Below are 17,657 nucleotides of genomic sequence, written 5' to 3'. Positions count from 1 at the left end.
ATACCCCAATACTAAGCCACTGCTGCCGTATGTGTCCCTATTACTGCACCTGATACCCCAATACTGAGCCGCTGCTGCCATGTGTCCCTATTACTGCACCTGATACCCCAGTACTGAGCCTCTGTTGCCGTATGTGTCCCTATTACTGCACCTGATACCCCAATACTGAGCTGCTGCTGCCGTATGTGTCCCTATTACTGCACCTGATACCCCAATACTGAGCCGCTGCTGCCGTATGTGACCTATTACTGCACCTGATACCCCAATACTGAGCCGCTGCTGCCGTATGTGTCCCTATTACTGCACCTGACACCCCAATACTGAGCCGCTGCTGCCGTATGTGTCCCTATTACTGCACCTGATACCCCAATACTGAGCCACTGCTGCCGTATGTGTCCCTATTACTGCATCTGATACCCCAATACTGAGCTGCTGCTGCCGTATGTGTCCCTATTACTGCCCCTGATACCCCAATACTGAGCCGCTGCTGCCGTATGTGTCCCTATTACTGCACCTGATACCCCGATACTGAGCCGCTGCTGCCGTATGTGACCCTATTACTGCACCTGATACCCCAATACTGAGCTGCTGCTGCCGTATGTGTCCCTATTACTGCATCTGATACCCCAATACTGAGCATCTGCTGCCGTATGTGTCCCTATTACTGCACCTGATACCCCAGTACTGAGCCTCTGTTGCCGTATGTGTCCCTATTACTGCACCTGATACCCCAATACTGAGCTGCTGCTGCCGTATGTGTCCCTATTACTGCACCTGCTGTGTGGTTCTCTGTGCCTTCTAAATTCTAAAGCAGCTATCTATAATATAGTAATGCCGGATGCAAGCGCCCTAGAAAACAGTGCCCATATTTTGCCCCCTAGAAAGTAATAATGCCCTCTGTGTGCCCCTTTGACAGTCATAGTAACCTGAGTTCCCCTAAACAATAAGTGCCCACTTTACTAGTGTCCCGAGTCTCCCCCCTGTTCAGCTCCCCTATACACAGTATGATGGTATCTTATACATGGTATACTGACCCCTTAGTAGCCTCCAAACTGTTTGATGGCTCCAACACTGTATGATGGCCACCTCACTGTAATCCCCACACTGTATGATGACCCCATATATAACATCCATATAGTATAATGTGCCAGATAGTCCTCAATATAGTACAAGGCAGCACAATCATAGGCAGACCCTGTAGTATAAGGCAGCACCCCCCATAGGCAGATCCTGTAGGATAAGGCAGCTCCCCCCATAGGCAGATTCTGTAGGATAAGGCAGCACCTCCCCCATAGTCAGATTCTGTAGGATAAGGCAGCACCCCCCATAGGCAGATTTTGTAGTATAAGGCAGCTCCCTCCATAGGCAGACTCTGTAGGATAAGGCAGCCCCCCATAGGCAGATTCTGTTGTATAAAGTAGCTCCCACCATATGCAGATCCTGTAGTATAAGGCAGCATCCCCCATAGGCAGATCCTGTAGTATAAGGCAGCTCCCCCATAGGCAGATTCTGTAGGATAAGGCAGCACCTCCCCCATAGTCAGATTCTGTAGGATAAGGCAGCACCCCCAATAGTCAGATTCTTTAGGATAAGGCAACACCCTCATAAGCAGATTATGTAGGACAGTGATGGCGAACCTATGACACGCGTGTCAGTGCTGACACGCGTAGTCATTTTCAGTGACACGCCGGCCGCGGCCCCATAGAAATTGCATCTTTACATTGCATGGCATCCGATCCGATTTTTTATCGGATCGGATGCCATGCAGGAGGTCTGTGGGTCCAAACAACAGAGCTCCGGCACAGAGCGTCTAGGCCTGGGACTTCCGGTAGGCCCGGCGCAGCTCCCGGAAGTCCCAGGCCTCCGCGCGGGTCGGATGCCATGCAGGAGGTCTGTGGGCCCAAACAACAGAGCTCCGATGCAGAGCGTCTAGGCCTGGGACTTCCGGTAGGCCTGGCGCAGCTCCCGGAAGTCCCAGGCCTCTGCGTCGGAGCTGTGTTTGGGCGGCATTGCGCTGCTCCCTGCTCCCTGCTTCGCCGGCCGGAAAGATCGGACCTACCGGTCCCATGCCTAGTGTCCGCTCTGCGCCCTAGCTCTGTTATTTGGGTGGCATTGCGCTGCTCCCTGCTGCGCTGGCCAGAAGTCCCAGGCTGCACTTCTGAGGCCTGAGGAGATCGCTGTCTGGAGGCCCTGTGATTGCTGTCTGCAGGCCCTGTGATTGCTGTCTGCAGGCCCTGTGACAACTACAGCAACCATCATCCAGTGAACTGTGGGGTGTCATTGGCCATTACTGAGATAAGTGAGGGGGAGGCTGGAAGAGGCCTGTGCTATGGGTGCCGTTTCCCGCCATTAGGAACGCCATCTTGCAGCATAGTACAGACTCCATTTCACCACCATTACTGTTTGTGGTGCATCCTTATTAACCCCTATTTCTGCTAATTGCCTGCAGGGCTAACTATAAATCTTCTCTCATGGAGAAGCCACAAAATAAAAAACCAAAGTTAAGTAAAGGGAGTGGTAGTAGTAGCAGTAGCCGACCCTTTCAAGAGACATGAACTGAGATGTATGGCATTATAGAAAAAAATGGCAGATCATTTTGCGTTCTATGTAGTGAAACGGTAGTAAGCAGAACGTGGAATGTAAATAGACATTTTGAAACTAATCATTCCCAGCTCTTGAAAAAAAGTGAGGATGAAAGGAAGGAATACATTTCCAGGCAGCTACACCTTCATAAGAGCCAATCTAATTCCATCCTTAAATTTGTAAAAAGCTCTACAAATTTAACATCTGCAAGTCTGAGCATTGCTCACTCCATAGCTCAGCATGGAAAAGCACTCAGTGAGGGAGAATTTATTAAAGATACTATCTTAAGATGTGCACCAGTTCTATTTCATGATATGCAGAATAAAAATGCAATTATTAAGAGAATATCTGAGTTACCACCGCAACAGCTGGAGTGCCACAGGTTCGCCATCACAAGAATTCCCCCTCCCCCTCACTTATCTTAGTTCACGGCACCCCACACAAGTTAAATAATAGCAAGACCAACAAAAGAAACCAACTGACAGATGAACAAAGAAGTCACTAAGCAGGTAAGTTAATTAATTATAATTATACATATTTGTTACTTAAACTATACATGTCGCCAAATTATGTTTTTTTTATCAAGGTGACACACCACCCAAGTTATGTTCGGTTTTTTGGCGAATTTTGACACACCGAGCTCAAAAGGTTGCCCATCACTGATGTAGGATAAGGCAGCATCCCCCATATTCAGATTCTGTAGGATAAGGCAGCACCCCCCAGTCAGATTCTGTAGGATAAGGCAGCACCCCCATAGGCAGATGCTGTAGGATGAGGCAGCATCCCCCATAGGCAAATCCTGTAGTATAAGGCAGCAACCCCCATAGGCAAATCCTGTAGTATAATGCAGCTCCCCCATAGGCAGATTCTGTAGGATAAGACAGCACCCCCCCTAGTCAGATTCTGTAGGATAAGGCAGCACCCCCCATAAGCAGATTCTGTAGGATAAGGTAGCACCCCCATAGTCAGATTCTGTAGGATAAGGCAGCACCCCCCATAGTCAGGTTCTGTAGGATAAGGCAGCTCCCCCATAGGCAGATTCTGTAGTATAAGGTAGCACCCCCATAGGCAGATTCTGTAGGATAAGGCAGTGCCCCCATAGGCAGATGCTGTAGGATAAGGCAGCACCCCCCATAAGCAGATTCTGTAGGATAAGGTAGCACCCCCATAGTCAGATTCTGTAGGATAAGGCAGCACCCCCCATAGTCAGATTCTGTAGGATAAGGCAGCTCCCCCATAGGCAAATCCTGTAGTATAATGCAGCTCCCCCGTAGGCAGATTCTGTAGGATAAGACAGCACCCTCCATAGTCAGATTCTGTAGGATAAGGCAGCACCCCCCATAAGCAGATTCTGTAGGATAAGGTAGCACCCCCATAGTCAGATTCTGTAGGATAAGGCAGCACCCCCCATAGTCAGATTCTGTAGGATAAGGCAGCTCCCCCATAGGCAGATTCTGTAGTATGAGGCAGCACCCCCATAGGCAGATTCTGTAGGATAAGGTAGTGCCCCCATAGTCAGATTCTGAAGGATAAGGCAGCACCACCCCATAAGCAGATTCTAGAAATATTCAATGGAATACATGGTCTGTTTAGTCACTCCATTATTATAGTATAATTATCATATTTACTGAAACAGACTACGACCATCTGTTGGACAACTGCACATATACCATAAATATACCTAAAGCACCAGAACAAAGCAGTCTAGAAAGTCCCAATTAATGCAAAACATACAAAAACTTTATTCATAAATATAGATAAAATACAGGTATGCAGCATGGCAGCCAAATAAATCCCCTCTACACAGCCCGCACACACATAAAATAAGGACCAGATAGGGTGCACATAGAATATCCTAGACGGCAACTATAGAGTACATGTAACCATCCAAGTGCATCATGTATATCTATTGAAATAAAGAGACGCCTGTCATAGGTACATGTGATTATGCTAACACGTATCGTTCAAATACATACCACAGTAGGGGGTCACAGTATATGCGCACACAAATCCCGTCCACCCCCATAGCCAGATTCTGTAGGATAAGGCAGCACCCCCCCATAGGCAGATTCTGTAGGATAAGGCAGCTCCCCCAGAGGCAGATTCTATAGTATAGGGCAGCTCCCCCCCATAGGCAGATCCTGTAGTATAACGCAGCAGCCCCATAGGCAGATTCTGTAGGATAAGGCATTGCCCCCATATTCAGATTCTGAAGGATAAGGCAGCACCCCCCCATAAGCAGATTCTGTAGGATAAGGCAGCACCCCCCATAGCCAGATTCTGTAGGATAAGGCAGCACCCCCATAGGCAGATTCTGTAGGATAAGGCAGCACCCCCCATAGTCAGATTCTGTAGGAAAAGGCAGCACCCCCCATAGTCAGATTCTGTAGGATAAGGCAGCACCCCCCATAGGCAGATTCTGTAGGATGAGGCAGCATCCCTCATAGGCAGATCCTGTAGTATAAGGCAGCACCCCCCATAGGCAGATTCTGTAGGATGAGGCAGCACCCTCCATAGGCATATTCTGTAGGATAAGGCAGCACCCCATAAAAAAGCAATAAATACTCACCTCTCTTCCTCCTTCCATCGCTGCTCGCTGCTCCCTGCTCCAGCTCATCTGACAGCAGGCGCTGGGTGGTGACGTCATCGCGCCCGTTGTCAGAGACGCTGACAGGGGGATGATGGGGGAAGGAGTGCAGTGCAGCATTCCTTCCCTCATCATCGTGGTCAGCTGTTTCGGCTGATTGACAGTACAGCTGACCTTGCGATGAGAGGCGGTGGCCCACTGCTGGCACCGGGCCCCCCCGCCTGCTCAGGGGCCCCATAGCGGCTGGGCGGCAGAGCAGGGAGATCGATTCTCCCTGCTCTGCCACAGAATGTAACTGTATCAGCGAGATGCAGTTACAGTAGCGTAGCTCTGGGTGGGCCCCCTCTGAGCTCCGGGAATGGGGCGCCCACACCCACTGCCCCCCCGCCGGTAGCTACGCTACTGGTGAGGTGACTTATACACACTCACTCTCCAAGCCTCTCATTTCTATGGGTTTCATCGTCCTCACCAAAGGCGACTCATCAGGAGACTATTTAATATTGACCTATATTCAAGCGAGAGTAGACAAAAAACTAAAATCATGTATCATGTTATCCGAAACAGTCAGAAAACCAGTGACATATTGGCAGATTCCAGACCTCAAACTATATACTTTGTAAGTTTATAAGCTACTCCAGTGTCAGGAATAGATGAGTCGCCTTTGGTGAGGACGATGAAACCCGTAGAAATGAGAGGCTTGGAGAGTGAGTATGTATACGTCACCTCATCCTATATGCTGAACTGTGGCGTACACGTTTTTTTCTATTAGTCACCTACTGACTAACCTTCAGGGGGTGAATTATGAATATAGTTTTACATTTGGAATTAATAAAGCTTACTTTTATCCTTTTGACAGTAAACAGGAGGAATGACCAGAGACAACTCATTTCAGAAGATTCAATTGTGGTTAAAACTATTCCAACATTATAAACATAAAAAAGGCTTCTCCCCTATGTGACGTCTCTGATGTTTATTAACAGTAGATTTCCAAGTAAAATATTTTGCCACATTACGAAAATGTAAAAGGCTTCTCCCCTGTGTGACTGCTCTGATGTCTAACAAGAAGCTTTTTCCATTTAAAACATTTACCACATTCTGAACAGGAAAAGGGCTTCTCTCCTGTGTGAGTTCTATGGTGCCTAACAAGATTCCTTTTCTGGTTAAAACATTTCCCACATTCTGAACAGGAAAAAGGCTTCTCTACTGTGTGAGTTCTCTGGTGACTAATCAAAGCTGATTTCTGGGTAAAACATTTCCCACATTCTGAACAGGAAAAAGGCTTCTCTCCTGTGTGAGTTCTCTGATGTTGATAAAGGTTTGTTTTCCATTTAAAATATTTCCCACATTCTGAACAGGAAAAAGGCTTCTCTACTGTGTGAGTTCTCTGGTGACTAACCAATTCTGATTTCTGGGTAAAACATTTCCCACATTCTGAACAGGAAAAAGGCTTCTCTCCTGTGTGAGTTCTTTGGTGTCTAACAAGAAGCTGTTTCCATGTAAAACATTTCCCACATTCTGAACAGGAAAAAGGCATCTCCCCTGTGTGAGTTCTATGGTGCTTAACCAAATCTGTTTTTTGGATAAAACATTTCCCACATTCTGAACAGGAAAAAGGCTTCTCCTCTGTGTGAGTTCTATGGTGCTTAACCAAATCTGGTTTTTGGATAAAATATTTCCCACATTCTGAAGAAGAAAAAGGCTTCTCCTCTGTGTGGATTCTTTGGTGTTTAACAAGATTTTCTTTGAGGGTAAAACATTTCCCACATTCTGAACAGGAAAAAGGCTTCTCTCCTGTGTGGGTTCTATGGTGATTCACCAAATCTGATTTCTTGATAAAACATTTCCCACATTCTGAACAGGAAAAAGGCTTCTCCCCTGTGTGAGTTCTATGGTGTATAACAAGCAGTAATTTATGTGCAAAACATTTTCCACATTCTGAACAGGAAAAAGGTTTCTCCCCCGTGTGAGATCTATGGTGATTAACCAAAGAATATTTCTGGACAAAACATTTTCCACATTCTGAACAGGAAAAAGGCTTCTCCCCTGTGTGGATTCTTTGGTGTCTAACAAGATTCACTTTGAGAGTAAAACATTTCCCACATTCTGAACAGGAAAAAGGCTTCTCCCCTGTGTGAGTTATATGGTGATAAACCAAATCTGATTTCTGGATAAAACATTTTCCACATTCTGAACATGAAAAAGGTTTCTCCCCTGTGTGAGTTCTTTGGTGTATAACAAAATATGATTTCTTGTTAAAACATTTCCCACATTCTGAACATGAAAAGGACTTCTTTGCTTTAGGAGCAGTTTGATTTTTAATGCCTCTTTTGTGACTTTGATTTTTCTTAGTAGTCAGTAATGAATCAGAAGATGGGACCTGTTTCATAGGATCAGATGACAGATCTTTGCCGTGAATGGATGACAATATATCTGGAGTAATGGCATTCACTTCAGTTGTATCTTGTGGGATCTCAAGATCATCAGATATTAAAATTGAAGATGTCAGCTGTCCCTCTGATCTCCTGGCACAGTCATCTGCTAAGATAATAAACAATTATTTTTTTCTAAAATATCCTTGAGTTTTAGATTTTTGAACATTTCTACTTAAACTGTCCATAAAAATGACAAGCTATGTAAAAAAAACCTTTAATTACACTATGTAACAATTATTTTTTTCCTGGGTAGACAGTGTGTTTTCTTAACCATAAAACAAATAGAAAATAGTTGTTGTTCCAGCAAAACTTTGCTTCTGTGATCAAGACGATGAAATTTTGAAATTTTTCTGTTTTCGGTAAAAATCTCGATTCTTATTCAATACTGAGTAGTCTTCTAGAATATTCTTGAACTGCTAGAATTGTGCAGAGCTTTCTACAATTTTCCAGAATTATCTAGAAGATTCTAGAAACTTTTAGAACTTTCAAGAATATTCTAGGACTGTTCAATAGTAGTCATGCAAGTATAAAAGCACAGATGACTGGAACCAACATTTCGGTTTGTTATTGCTGAGTAAGAGAATAACGAATCGTAAAGAGCAATTATTTTTTTTAGATGGCATCAAGACGTTGTTTGCGCCAAGCAGATGCATTTTGCTATGTGTGTGGACAATTTATAAAGACAAGAGCGAGAAAGTATTCCATGAAAGCATGTCGTAAGATGTGCGAGGCCTACAATGCATATTTCGGCATGCCTGTCGGGGATCAAGACAAGTCCTGGGCACCTCATTTCACATGCAAATATTGCAAGAAATCTCTTGAAGGTAAGGTGAATAATTGCTGCTCGTTTAGATGGCAGTGCTTTATTTTGTAGAATTTCAATGATTTAGATCTGGTACAGTTTAAGGAGTTGCAATTGACAAAATTTTCACATATGTCAATGTACTATAGTAAAATATGTATTAAGTAATGTGTAAAATTTCATGCTTTTACATTTATATAATTAAAGGGACTCTGTCACCTGAATTTGGAGGGAACAATTTTCAGCCATAGAGGCGGGGTTTTCGGGCGTTTGATTCACCCTTTCCTTACCCGCTGGCTGCATGCTGGCTGCAGAATTGGATTGAAGTTCATTCTCTGTCCTCCGTAGTACCTGCCTGCACAAGGCACCTCCTCCTCAGAACTGTTCCTTAACATTAGTGTTGAGCGATACCGTCCGATACTTGAAAGTATCGGTATCGGAAAGTATCGGCCGATACCGGCAAAGTATCGGATCTAATCCGATACCGATACCCGATACCAATACAAATCAATGGGACTCAAGTATCGGAAGGTATCCCTAATGGTTCCCAGGGTCTGAAGGAGAGGAAACTCTCCTTCAGGCCCTGGGAACCATATTAATGTGTAAAATAAAGAATTAAAATAAAAAATATTGATATACTCACCTCTCCGACGCAGCCTGGACATCACCGCTGGTAACCGGCAGCCTGCTTTGTTTAAAATGAGCGCGTTCAGTACCTTCCATGACGTCACGGCTTCTGATTGGTCGCGTGCCGCTCATGTGACCGCCACGCGACCAATCAGAAGCCGTGAATTCCTAATTCTAGGAATTTAGGACCTGAGAATTACGTCACGGCTTGTGATTGGTCGCGTGGCGGTCACATGGGCGGCCGCGACCAATCACAAGCCGTGACGTCATCTAAGGCCCTGAACGCGCTCATTCTTAGGAAGGAAGGCTTCCGGAAAGAAGCCGAGGGTGAGTATATTCCTATTAGGTATATACTCACCCTCGGACGCGCCCTGCTTCTTTCCGGCAGCCTTCCTTCTTAAGAATGAGCGCGTTCAGGGCCTTAGATGACGTCACGGCTTGTGATTGGTCGCGGCCGCCCATGTGACCGCCACGCGACCAATCACAAGCCGTGATGTAATTCTCAGGTCCTAAATTCCTAGAATTAGGAATTTAGGACCTGAGGGATGACGTCACGGCTTCTGATTGGTCGCGTGGCGGTCACATGAGCGGCACGCGACCAATCAGAAGCCGTGACGTCATGGAAGGTACTGAACGCGCTCATTTTAAACAAAGCAGCTGCCGGTTACCAGCGGTGATGTCCAGGCTGTGTCGGAGAGGTGAGTATATCAATATTTTTAATTTTAATTCTTTATTTTACACATTAATATGGTCCCGATACCGATTCCCGATACAACATAAGTATCGGATCTCGGTATCGGAATTCCGATATGGCAAGTATCGGCCGATACCCGATACTTGCGGTATCGGAATGCTCAACACTACTTAACATACAATCCTCTGTCTCAAAGCACAGGCAGCCCCCTCACGCCCTCTCCTGCTCCCACCTGCTAACACTATCTCTGCTCCTTCTCACTGCTGGTGATATCTCTCCAAATCCTGGTCCTCCTCACCATATTTCCACAGTCATTTCTACCTCCCACCCACGCTCCATCACAAACTTCCGTAACCTCTCTAACCTTATACCCATTCACCCAGCCCCCGCTGCCCCATTCCCACTAACAGGAGCTCTGTGGAACGCTCGCTCTGTCTGTAACAAGCTTCCCTACATCCATGATCTTTTTGTTACTACCAAACTTTCCTTCCTCGCCATCACCGAAACCTGGCTCACCCCTTCTGACACAGCCTCCCCTGCTGCACTCTCTTACGGTGGCTTCGACCTTTCTCACACACCCCGCCCCAGCAGCAAGCATGGCGGAGGAGTTGGTTTTCTCCTGTCAGAAAACTGCTCCTTCACCCCAATCCCACTGCCACCCTCTGTTACCCTCCCTTCCTTTGAGGTGCACTCTGTGCGCATCTACTCCCCCTCCAACCTCCAACTGGCTGTCATTTACCGCACCCCAGGGCCAGCCACCATCTTCTTTGACCATTTCACCACCTGGCTACTTCATTTCCTTTCTGCAGACATCCCCACTATCATCATGGGCGATTTCAACATCCCCATTGACACTTCCCTCTCAGCTGCCACTAAACTTCTATCTCTCACTTCCTCCTTTGGCCTCACTCAATGGTCTTCTGCAGCCACTCACAAAGATGGTCACACACTGGACCTCATCTTCACCCGCCTCTGCTCCCTATCTAACCTCTCTAACTCACCTCTTCCTCTCTCTGACCACAACCTTCTCACATTCTCATCTCTCTCCACTCCATGTCTACAATCCCCACCCCACAAACTTTCACACCCTTGCAGAAATCTTAAACATCTTGACCTACATTCATTCTCTCAATCCCTCCTCCCTCTCACAGACATAAGTTCCATACACAATGCGGATGACGCTGCCGCTCTATATAACACCACAATAGCTGTAGCTTTGGAATCTGCTGCTCCACTTACACATACCAAAGCTCGCAAAATCAACAGACAGCCCTGGCACACCAGCCTGACCCAAGAACTGAGGCGAGCTTCCAGGGCTGCTGAGCGCAGATGGAAAAGGTCCCACTCCAACGACCACTTCATCGCATTCAAACAGTCCCTCACTACTTTCAAGACCACACTTGCCACAACTAAACAAACCTACTTCTCATCTCTCATATCCTCCCTGTCTCACAACCCTAAACAGTTATTCAACACCTTCAATTCTCTCCTCCGTCCCCCAGCACCTCCTCCCTCCCCACTTATCTCTGCTGAAGACTTTGCCTCATTCTTCAAGCAGAAGATTGATAATATCAGAGAGTTTTGGTCAACAAGCCCCAGAGCCCTTCCTCCCAACTTCCCTACCCTCCACCTCCAAAACCAACTTCTCCACCATTATAGAAGATCAACTCACCACTCTACTCTCAAGATCGCATCTCACCACCTGTGCACTTGACCCGCTCCCATCCCACCTCATCCCAAACCTCACCACAATCTTCATCCCAACCCTAACCCATCTCTTCAACCTATCACTAACAACTGGTGTTTTCCCCTCAAGCTTTAAACATGCCTCCATCACACCTATCCTCAAAAAGCCCTCTCTTGACCCATCCTCTGTATCTAGCTATCGCCCTATATCACTTCTCCCTTATGCCTCCAAACTACTGGAACAACACGTCTACCTTGAACTGTCCTCCCATCTCTCTTCTTGCTCCCTCTTTGAACGCTTACAATCTGGCTTCTGGTCACACCATTCCACTGAAACTGCCCTAACTAAGGTCACCAATGACCTCTTAACCACCAAGAGCAAGCGACACTACTCTGTTCTCCTCCTCCTCGACCTGTCGGCCGCCTTTGACACAGTGGACCATTCCCTATTATTACAGACCCTCTCATCCCTTGGCATCACAGACTTGGCCCTATCCTGGATCTCCTCATACCTAACAGACCGGACATTCAGCGTCTCCCACTCACACACCACCTCCTCACCTCGCCCCCTATCTGTCGGAGTCCCACAAGGTTCAGTCCTTGGGCCCCTGCTCTTCTCCATTTACACCTTTGGCCTGGGACAGCTCATAGAATCTCATGGCTTTCAGTATCACCTCTATGCTGATGACACACAGATCTACATCTCTGGACCAGATATCACCTCCCTACTAACCAGAATCCCTCAATGTCTGTCCACTATTTCATCCTTCTTCTCCGCTAGATTTCTCAAACTTAACATGGACAAAACAGAATTCATCATCTTTCCCCCATCTCACGCGACCTCCCAACGAACCTATCCATTACAGTAAATGGCTGCCCACTCTCCCCAGTCCCACAAGCTCGCTGCCTCGAGGTAATCCTTGACGCTGATCTCTCCTTCAAACCACATATCCAAGCCCTTTCCACTTCCTGCCGACTTCAACTCAAAAATATTTAACGAATCCGTTCATTCCTCAACCAAGAATCTGCAAAAACCCTTGTCCATGCCCTCATCATCTCTCGCCTTGACTACTGCAACCTCCTGCTCTGTGGCCTCCCCTCGAACACTCTGCACCCCTCCAATCTATTCTAAACTCTGCTGCCCGACTAATCCACCTGTCCCCCCGCTATTCTGCGGCCTCTCCCCTCTGTCAATCCCTTCACTGGCTCCCCATTGCCCAGAGACTCCAGTACAAAACCCTAACCATGACATACAAAGCCATCCACAACCTGTCTCCTCCATACATCTGTGACCTCGTCTCCCGGTACTTACCTACACGCAACCTCCGATCCTCACAAGATCTCCTTCTCTACTCCCTCTTATCTCCTCTTCCCACAATCGTATACAAGATTTCTCTCGCGTATCACCCTTACTCTGGAACCCTCTACCACAACACATCAGACTCTCGCCTACCATCAAAATCTTCAAAAAGAATCTGAAGACCCACCTCTTCCGACAAGTCTACAACCTGCAGTAACCACCGATCAACCAACCGCTGCACGATCAGCTCTATCCTCACCTACTGTATTCTCACCCATCCCTTGTAGATTGTGAGCCTTCGCGGGCAGGGTCCTCACTCCTCCTGTACCAGTTATGACTTGTATTGTTTAAGATTATTGTACTTGTTTTTATTATGTATACCCCTCCTCACTTGTAAAGCGCCATGGAATAAATGGCGCTATAACAATAAATAATAATAATAATAATTATATCTGCTATGTTACAGTTTGGTACGGGGAAGAAAAGAGCCATGAAGTTTGCTATCCCGTGAATTTGACGGCAACCGACCAACCACTCAAGCAACTGCTACCTCTGCATGGTGGATCTTGCCAAACGTCACACAAGCAAGAATGGGCCTCAAATCGTCTATCCAGACATTACTTCTTCCATTGCCCCAGTTACGCACTCCCCCGAGATACCTGTTCCATCTTCCCCGCAGAGGGATCAGCCATCTTCAGAAAAAAAGCAGGAAGTTGGACAGCGAGGAAGATATTGGAGAGCAAGATTACGTTTTCACAGATGCGGTTGAGGAGAGAAGGCCATTTTTGCCTAACCAGAAAGACGTCAACGATCTAATCAGAGACCTTCGTCTTACCAAGTCCAATGCTGAGCTTCTGACATCCAGGCTCAAGCAGTGGACCTTGTTGGATGAAAGTGTGCAAGCCACAGATCAAAGAAAGCATCACCAAACATTTTCCAACTTCTTCTGATGAGAAGATGGATTGTGCTTCTGCAACAATGTGGCCGGTTTTTTTGAGGCTATAGGTATCATTTGTAACCCGAGTGAATGGCGTCTATTCATAGACAGTTCATCCTAGAGCCTCAAATCCGTGCTGCTTCACAACAGAAACTACTACTTGTCTCCCCCTATGGCTCACTCTTTGTATCTCAAAGAGGATTACACCAGTATCAAGATGTTGCTGAGTGCCTTGAAGTATGACGACTATGGATGGGAGGTCATCGGAGACTTTAAAATGGTGGCATTCCAGAGGGGCCTTCAAGGCGGTTTCACAAAATTTCCTTTGCCTCTGGGACAGCCGTGACACTAAGGCACGCTATCACAGAAAGGACTGGCCACAGCGGACCAAGTTCTCTGTGGGGAAGAGCAACATCAAGTGGGAGCCGCTGATGGAACCTCTGAAGGTGCTCATGCCACCACTACACATCAAGTTAGGCCTCATCAAGCAATTTGTCATGGCTCTTGACAAGGAGTCAGCAGCTTCAAGTACCTCCAAGGTCTCTTTCCAAAGCTGTCAAAGGCAAAGGTCAAGGCTGCTATCTTTGTCGGACCACAAATCAAGGAGATCATAGAATGTGACGAGTTTGCCAAGCTGCTGAACAGGACAGAGAAAACAGCTTGGAACAGTGTCGTTGCAGTGGTTCATGGCTTCCTGGGTTATCACAAGGCTGAAAACTATGTGCAGTTGGTTCAGACTCTCATAAAGAATTACGCCATAACGGAATGCAGAATGTCTCTCAAAGTCCATATCCTTGACGCTCATCTTGACAAGTTCAAGGAGAACATGAGAACTCAGAGGAGCAAGGCGGGCGCTTTCATCAAGATATATTGGACCTTCAACGTTGTTACCAAGGACAGTATAACAAAAACATGATGGGGGACTACATTTGGGGGCTTCTTCGAAAAAGCGATTTGCAGTACACTCGCATATCTAGAACTTCCACTCATTTCTGAACCTTTGAGAGTTTTTTGACTGTCTTGGTCTATTTACCATGCATGTTTTGTTTTTTTTATTAGACCGAATGAATGAAAATATAATTTCCTTTTTTGTCAAAATAAATATGACATTTTTCTGGGCTGTGGTCATAAAATCAAAGTTTGTGCTGAATGTAGTCGCTTTTCATAAGCAGTTGAAATATTACACTTGGAAGCCAGGAACAAAAATTGTGTTACATGGTGTTATTTAACAAGACAATGACTGTTCACAGTCTAATAGAAAACCTTGTTGGATGAACCAGTAGTGCGTGGTGTTCAACTGTTTGTTCATTCTGCCTCGCAAATATCGAATAAAAAGAAACCAATCAATGTTATGTAGGCAAAAATAATATCAATTCTCATCTCACAAAAAACAAGTCCCCACTCAGGTCCATAATCTGCCAATGGAAAAACAGAGGTTCCCACACCACTAGTGGTTCAAAGGTTGTTGAAAAGTAACAGAGTTTATATAAACCAATCCAGCAAAATCCGCTCTCACTTCTGAGTCTTGCAGTGTGCTCAAACAACATTTAGGATCCCTGTATTTAGCAATATTATATAGTGAGAAGAATCCACTTAATTTGCGGTGTGTGACTCCTGGAGCACAATCTGGGCACTATGTGCTGGGTCATAAAATGGCAAATGTGTAATTTTCACACTCCAACATCCACTGCGTGTTAATTTCCGGAAAGTGGCTGTGGAGTCAAAATATTAATTTCTCCTACACACGTGGCCTGAATTGTTGGTACCCCTCGTTTAGTGACAGAAAAATCCACAGCGGTGGCAGAAATAACTTGAATCTGACAAAAGAATTAAAAAATAAATAATCTATGAAAATGAACAAATGAAAGTCAGACATTGCTTTTCAACCAAGCTTCCACAGAATTAAAAAAAAAAATAAATAAAATTCATGAAATAGGCCTGGACAGAAATGATGGCACCCTTAACTTAATAGTTTGCTGCACAACCTTTTGAGGCAATCACTGCGATCAAACAATTCCTGTAACTGTCAATGAGACTTCTGCACCTCTTGACAGGTATTTTGGCCCACTCCTGAGGAACAAACTACTCCAGTCATCTCGTGTCTGAAGGTTACATTTTCCAGACGGCATGTTTCAGCTCTTTTCAAAGATGCTCAATAGGATGTAGGTCAGGGCTCATAGAAGGCCACTCCAGAATAGTCTAATGTTTTCCTCTTAGCCATTCTTGGGTGCTTTTAGCTGTGTGTTTTGGGTCATTATCCTGTTGCAAGACTCATAACCTGTGACTAAGACCAAGCTTTCTGACACTAGGCAGCACATTTCTCTCTAGAAAGTCTTTAGATTGCATTGTACCCTGCACAGATTCTAGACACCCTGTGCCAGATGCAGCAAAGCAGCCCCAGAACATAACAGAGCATCATCCATGTTTCACAGTAGGGACAGTGTTCTTTTCTTGATATGCTTCATTTTTCCGTCTGTGAACACAGAGCTGATGTGCCTTGCCAAAAAGTTCAATTTTTGTCTCATCTGTCCATAGGACATTCTCCCAGAAGCTTTGTGGCCTGTCAACATGTAGTTTGGCAAATTTCAGTCAGGCTTTTTTATGATTTTTTTTCAACAATGGTGTCCTCCTTGGTCGTCTCCCAAGAAGTCCACTTTGGCTCATACAATGACGGATGTTGCAATCTGACACTAATGTTCCTTGAGCTTGAAGTTCACGTTTAATCTGTTTAGAAGTTTTTCTGGGCTCTTTTGTTACCATTCATATTATCTGTCTATTTGCCATCAATTTTCCTCCTGCGGCCACGTGCAGGGAGGTTGGCTACAGTACCACGGATCTTACATTTCTGAATAATATGTGCAACTGTAGTCACAGGAACATCAAGCTGCTTGGAGATGGTCTTATAACTTTTACCTTTAACATGTTTGTCTATAATTATCTTTCTAATCTCCTGAGACAACTCCTTGTCTTCGCTTCCTCTGGTCCATGTTGAGAGTGATACCATGTCACCACACAGCACAGTGAGGATCTGTAGCCCTATATACAGGCCACTCACGGATTCCAAGGTTGTAGACACCTGTGATGCTAGTTAATGGACACACCGCGACTTAACATGTCCCTTTTGTCACATTATTTTAAGGGGTACCATCATTTCTGTCCAGGCCTATTTCATGAGTTTTATTTTTTGAAAAATTCTGTGGAAGCATGGCTGAAAAGCCATGTCTGATTTGTTCATTTTCATAGATCTTTTATTTCTTATTACTTTTGTCAGATTCAATTTATTTCTGTCACCATTGTTAGTTTTTAAGTCATTAAAGGGACACTGTCACCCCCTCCAGCCGTTATAAACTAAAAGAGCCACCTTGTGCAGCAGTAATGTTGCATTCTAACAAGGTGGCTCTTTTAGTTTTTGGTGCAGTTATTGCCAAAATAAAGCGTTTTATATTTTTGCCAAAATACCTTTCTTTAGACAGGTAGCAGGTCTTAACCCCCCTGCTGGAAACGCCACACTGCCATCACTCATATCTTCTGGGGCGCCGGGCGCCGCCCTCTCCGCGCTGTTTTGCAATGAAAACTGGCGCCTACGCTGTTTAGTACTGGCTGGGGCAGGCGCAGTGAGCTCTGGCCATCTGACCTCACATGCAGTCTGGCAGACTGCGCCTGTGCGGCCGCCCTGCTTGTGAATCCCAGCCCTGCACTCTGCATAATGCATAACACACTGCGGGGCTGGGATTCACTAGCTGGGTGGCCGCACAGGCGCAGTCTGCAAGACTGCATGTGAGGTCAGACGGCCAGAGCTCACTGCGCCTGCCCCAGCCAGTACTAAACAGCGTAGGCGCCGGATTTCATTGCAAAACAGCGCGGAGAGGGCGGCGCCCGGCGCCCCAGAAGATATGAGTGACGGCAGTGTGGCATTTCCAGCAGGGGGGTTAAGACCTGCCTCCCTGTCTAAAGAAAGGTATTTTGGCAAAAATATAAAACGCTTTACTTTGGCAATAACTGCACCAAA

The 17,657-nt window shown here is 45.9% G+C and overlaps 1 protein-coding gene across 1 annotated transcript in view; it reads right to left on the bottom strand.

The window, feature by feature from the left end:
• Nucleotides 1-5,622: 5,622 nt before the first annotated feature.
• The window catches only part of LOC143766824 (uncharacterized), a 31,138-nt gene continuing 19,103 nt past the window's right edge, over nt 5,623-17,657 (bottom strand). Inside the window, exon 7 of the mRNA XM_077254798.1 lies at nt 5,623-7,705. Within this exon, the coding sequence (XP_077110913.1) occupies nt 6,180-7,705 (1,526 nt within the window). The 3' untranslated portion in view covers nt 5,623-6,179. The remainder of the gene's footprint in view (nt 7,706-17,657) is intronic.

This window comes from Ranitomeya variabilis, chromosome 4, assembly GCF_051348905.1.
Source record: "Ranitomeya variabilis isolate aRanVar5 chromosome 4, aRanVar5.hap1, whole genome shotgun sequence".
NCBI lineage: Eukaryota > Metazoa > Chordata > Amphibia > Anura > Dendrobatidae > Ranitomeya > Ranitomeya variabilis.
The sequence above is the reverse complement of the archived record's forward strand: the minus strand, read 5'-3'. Positions and strand labels throughout refer to the sequence as shown.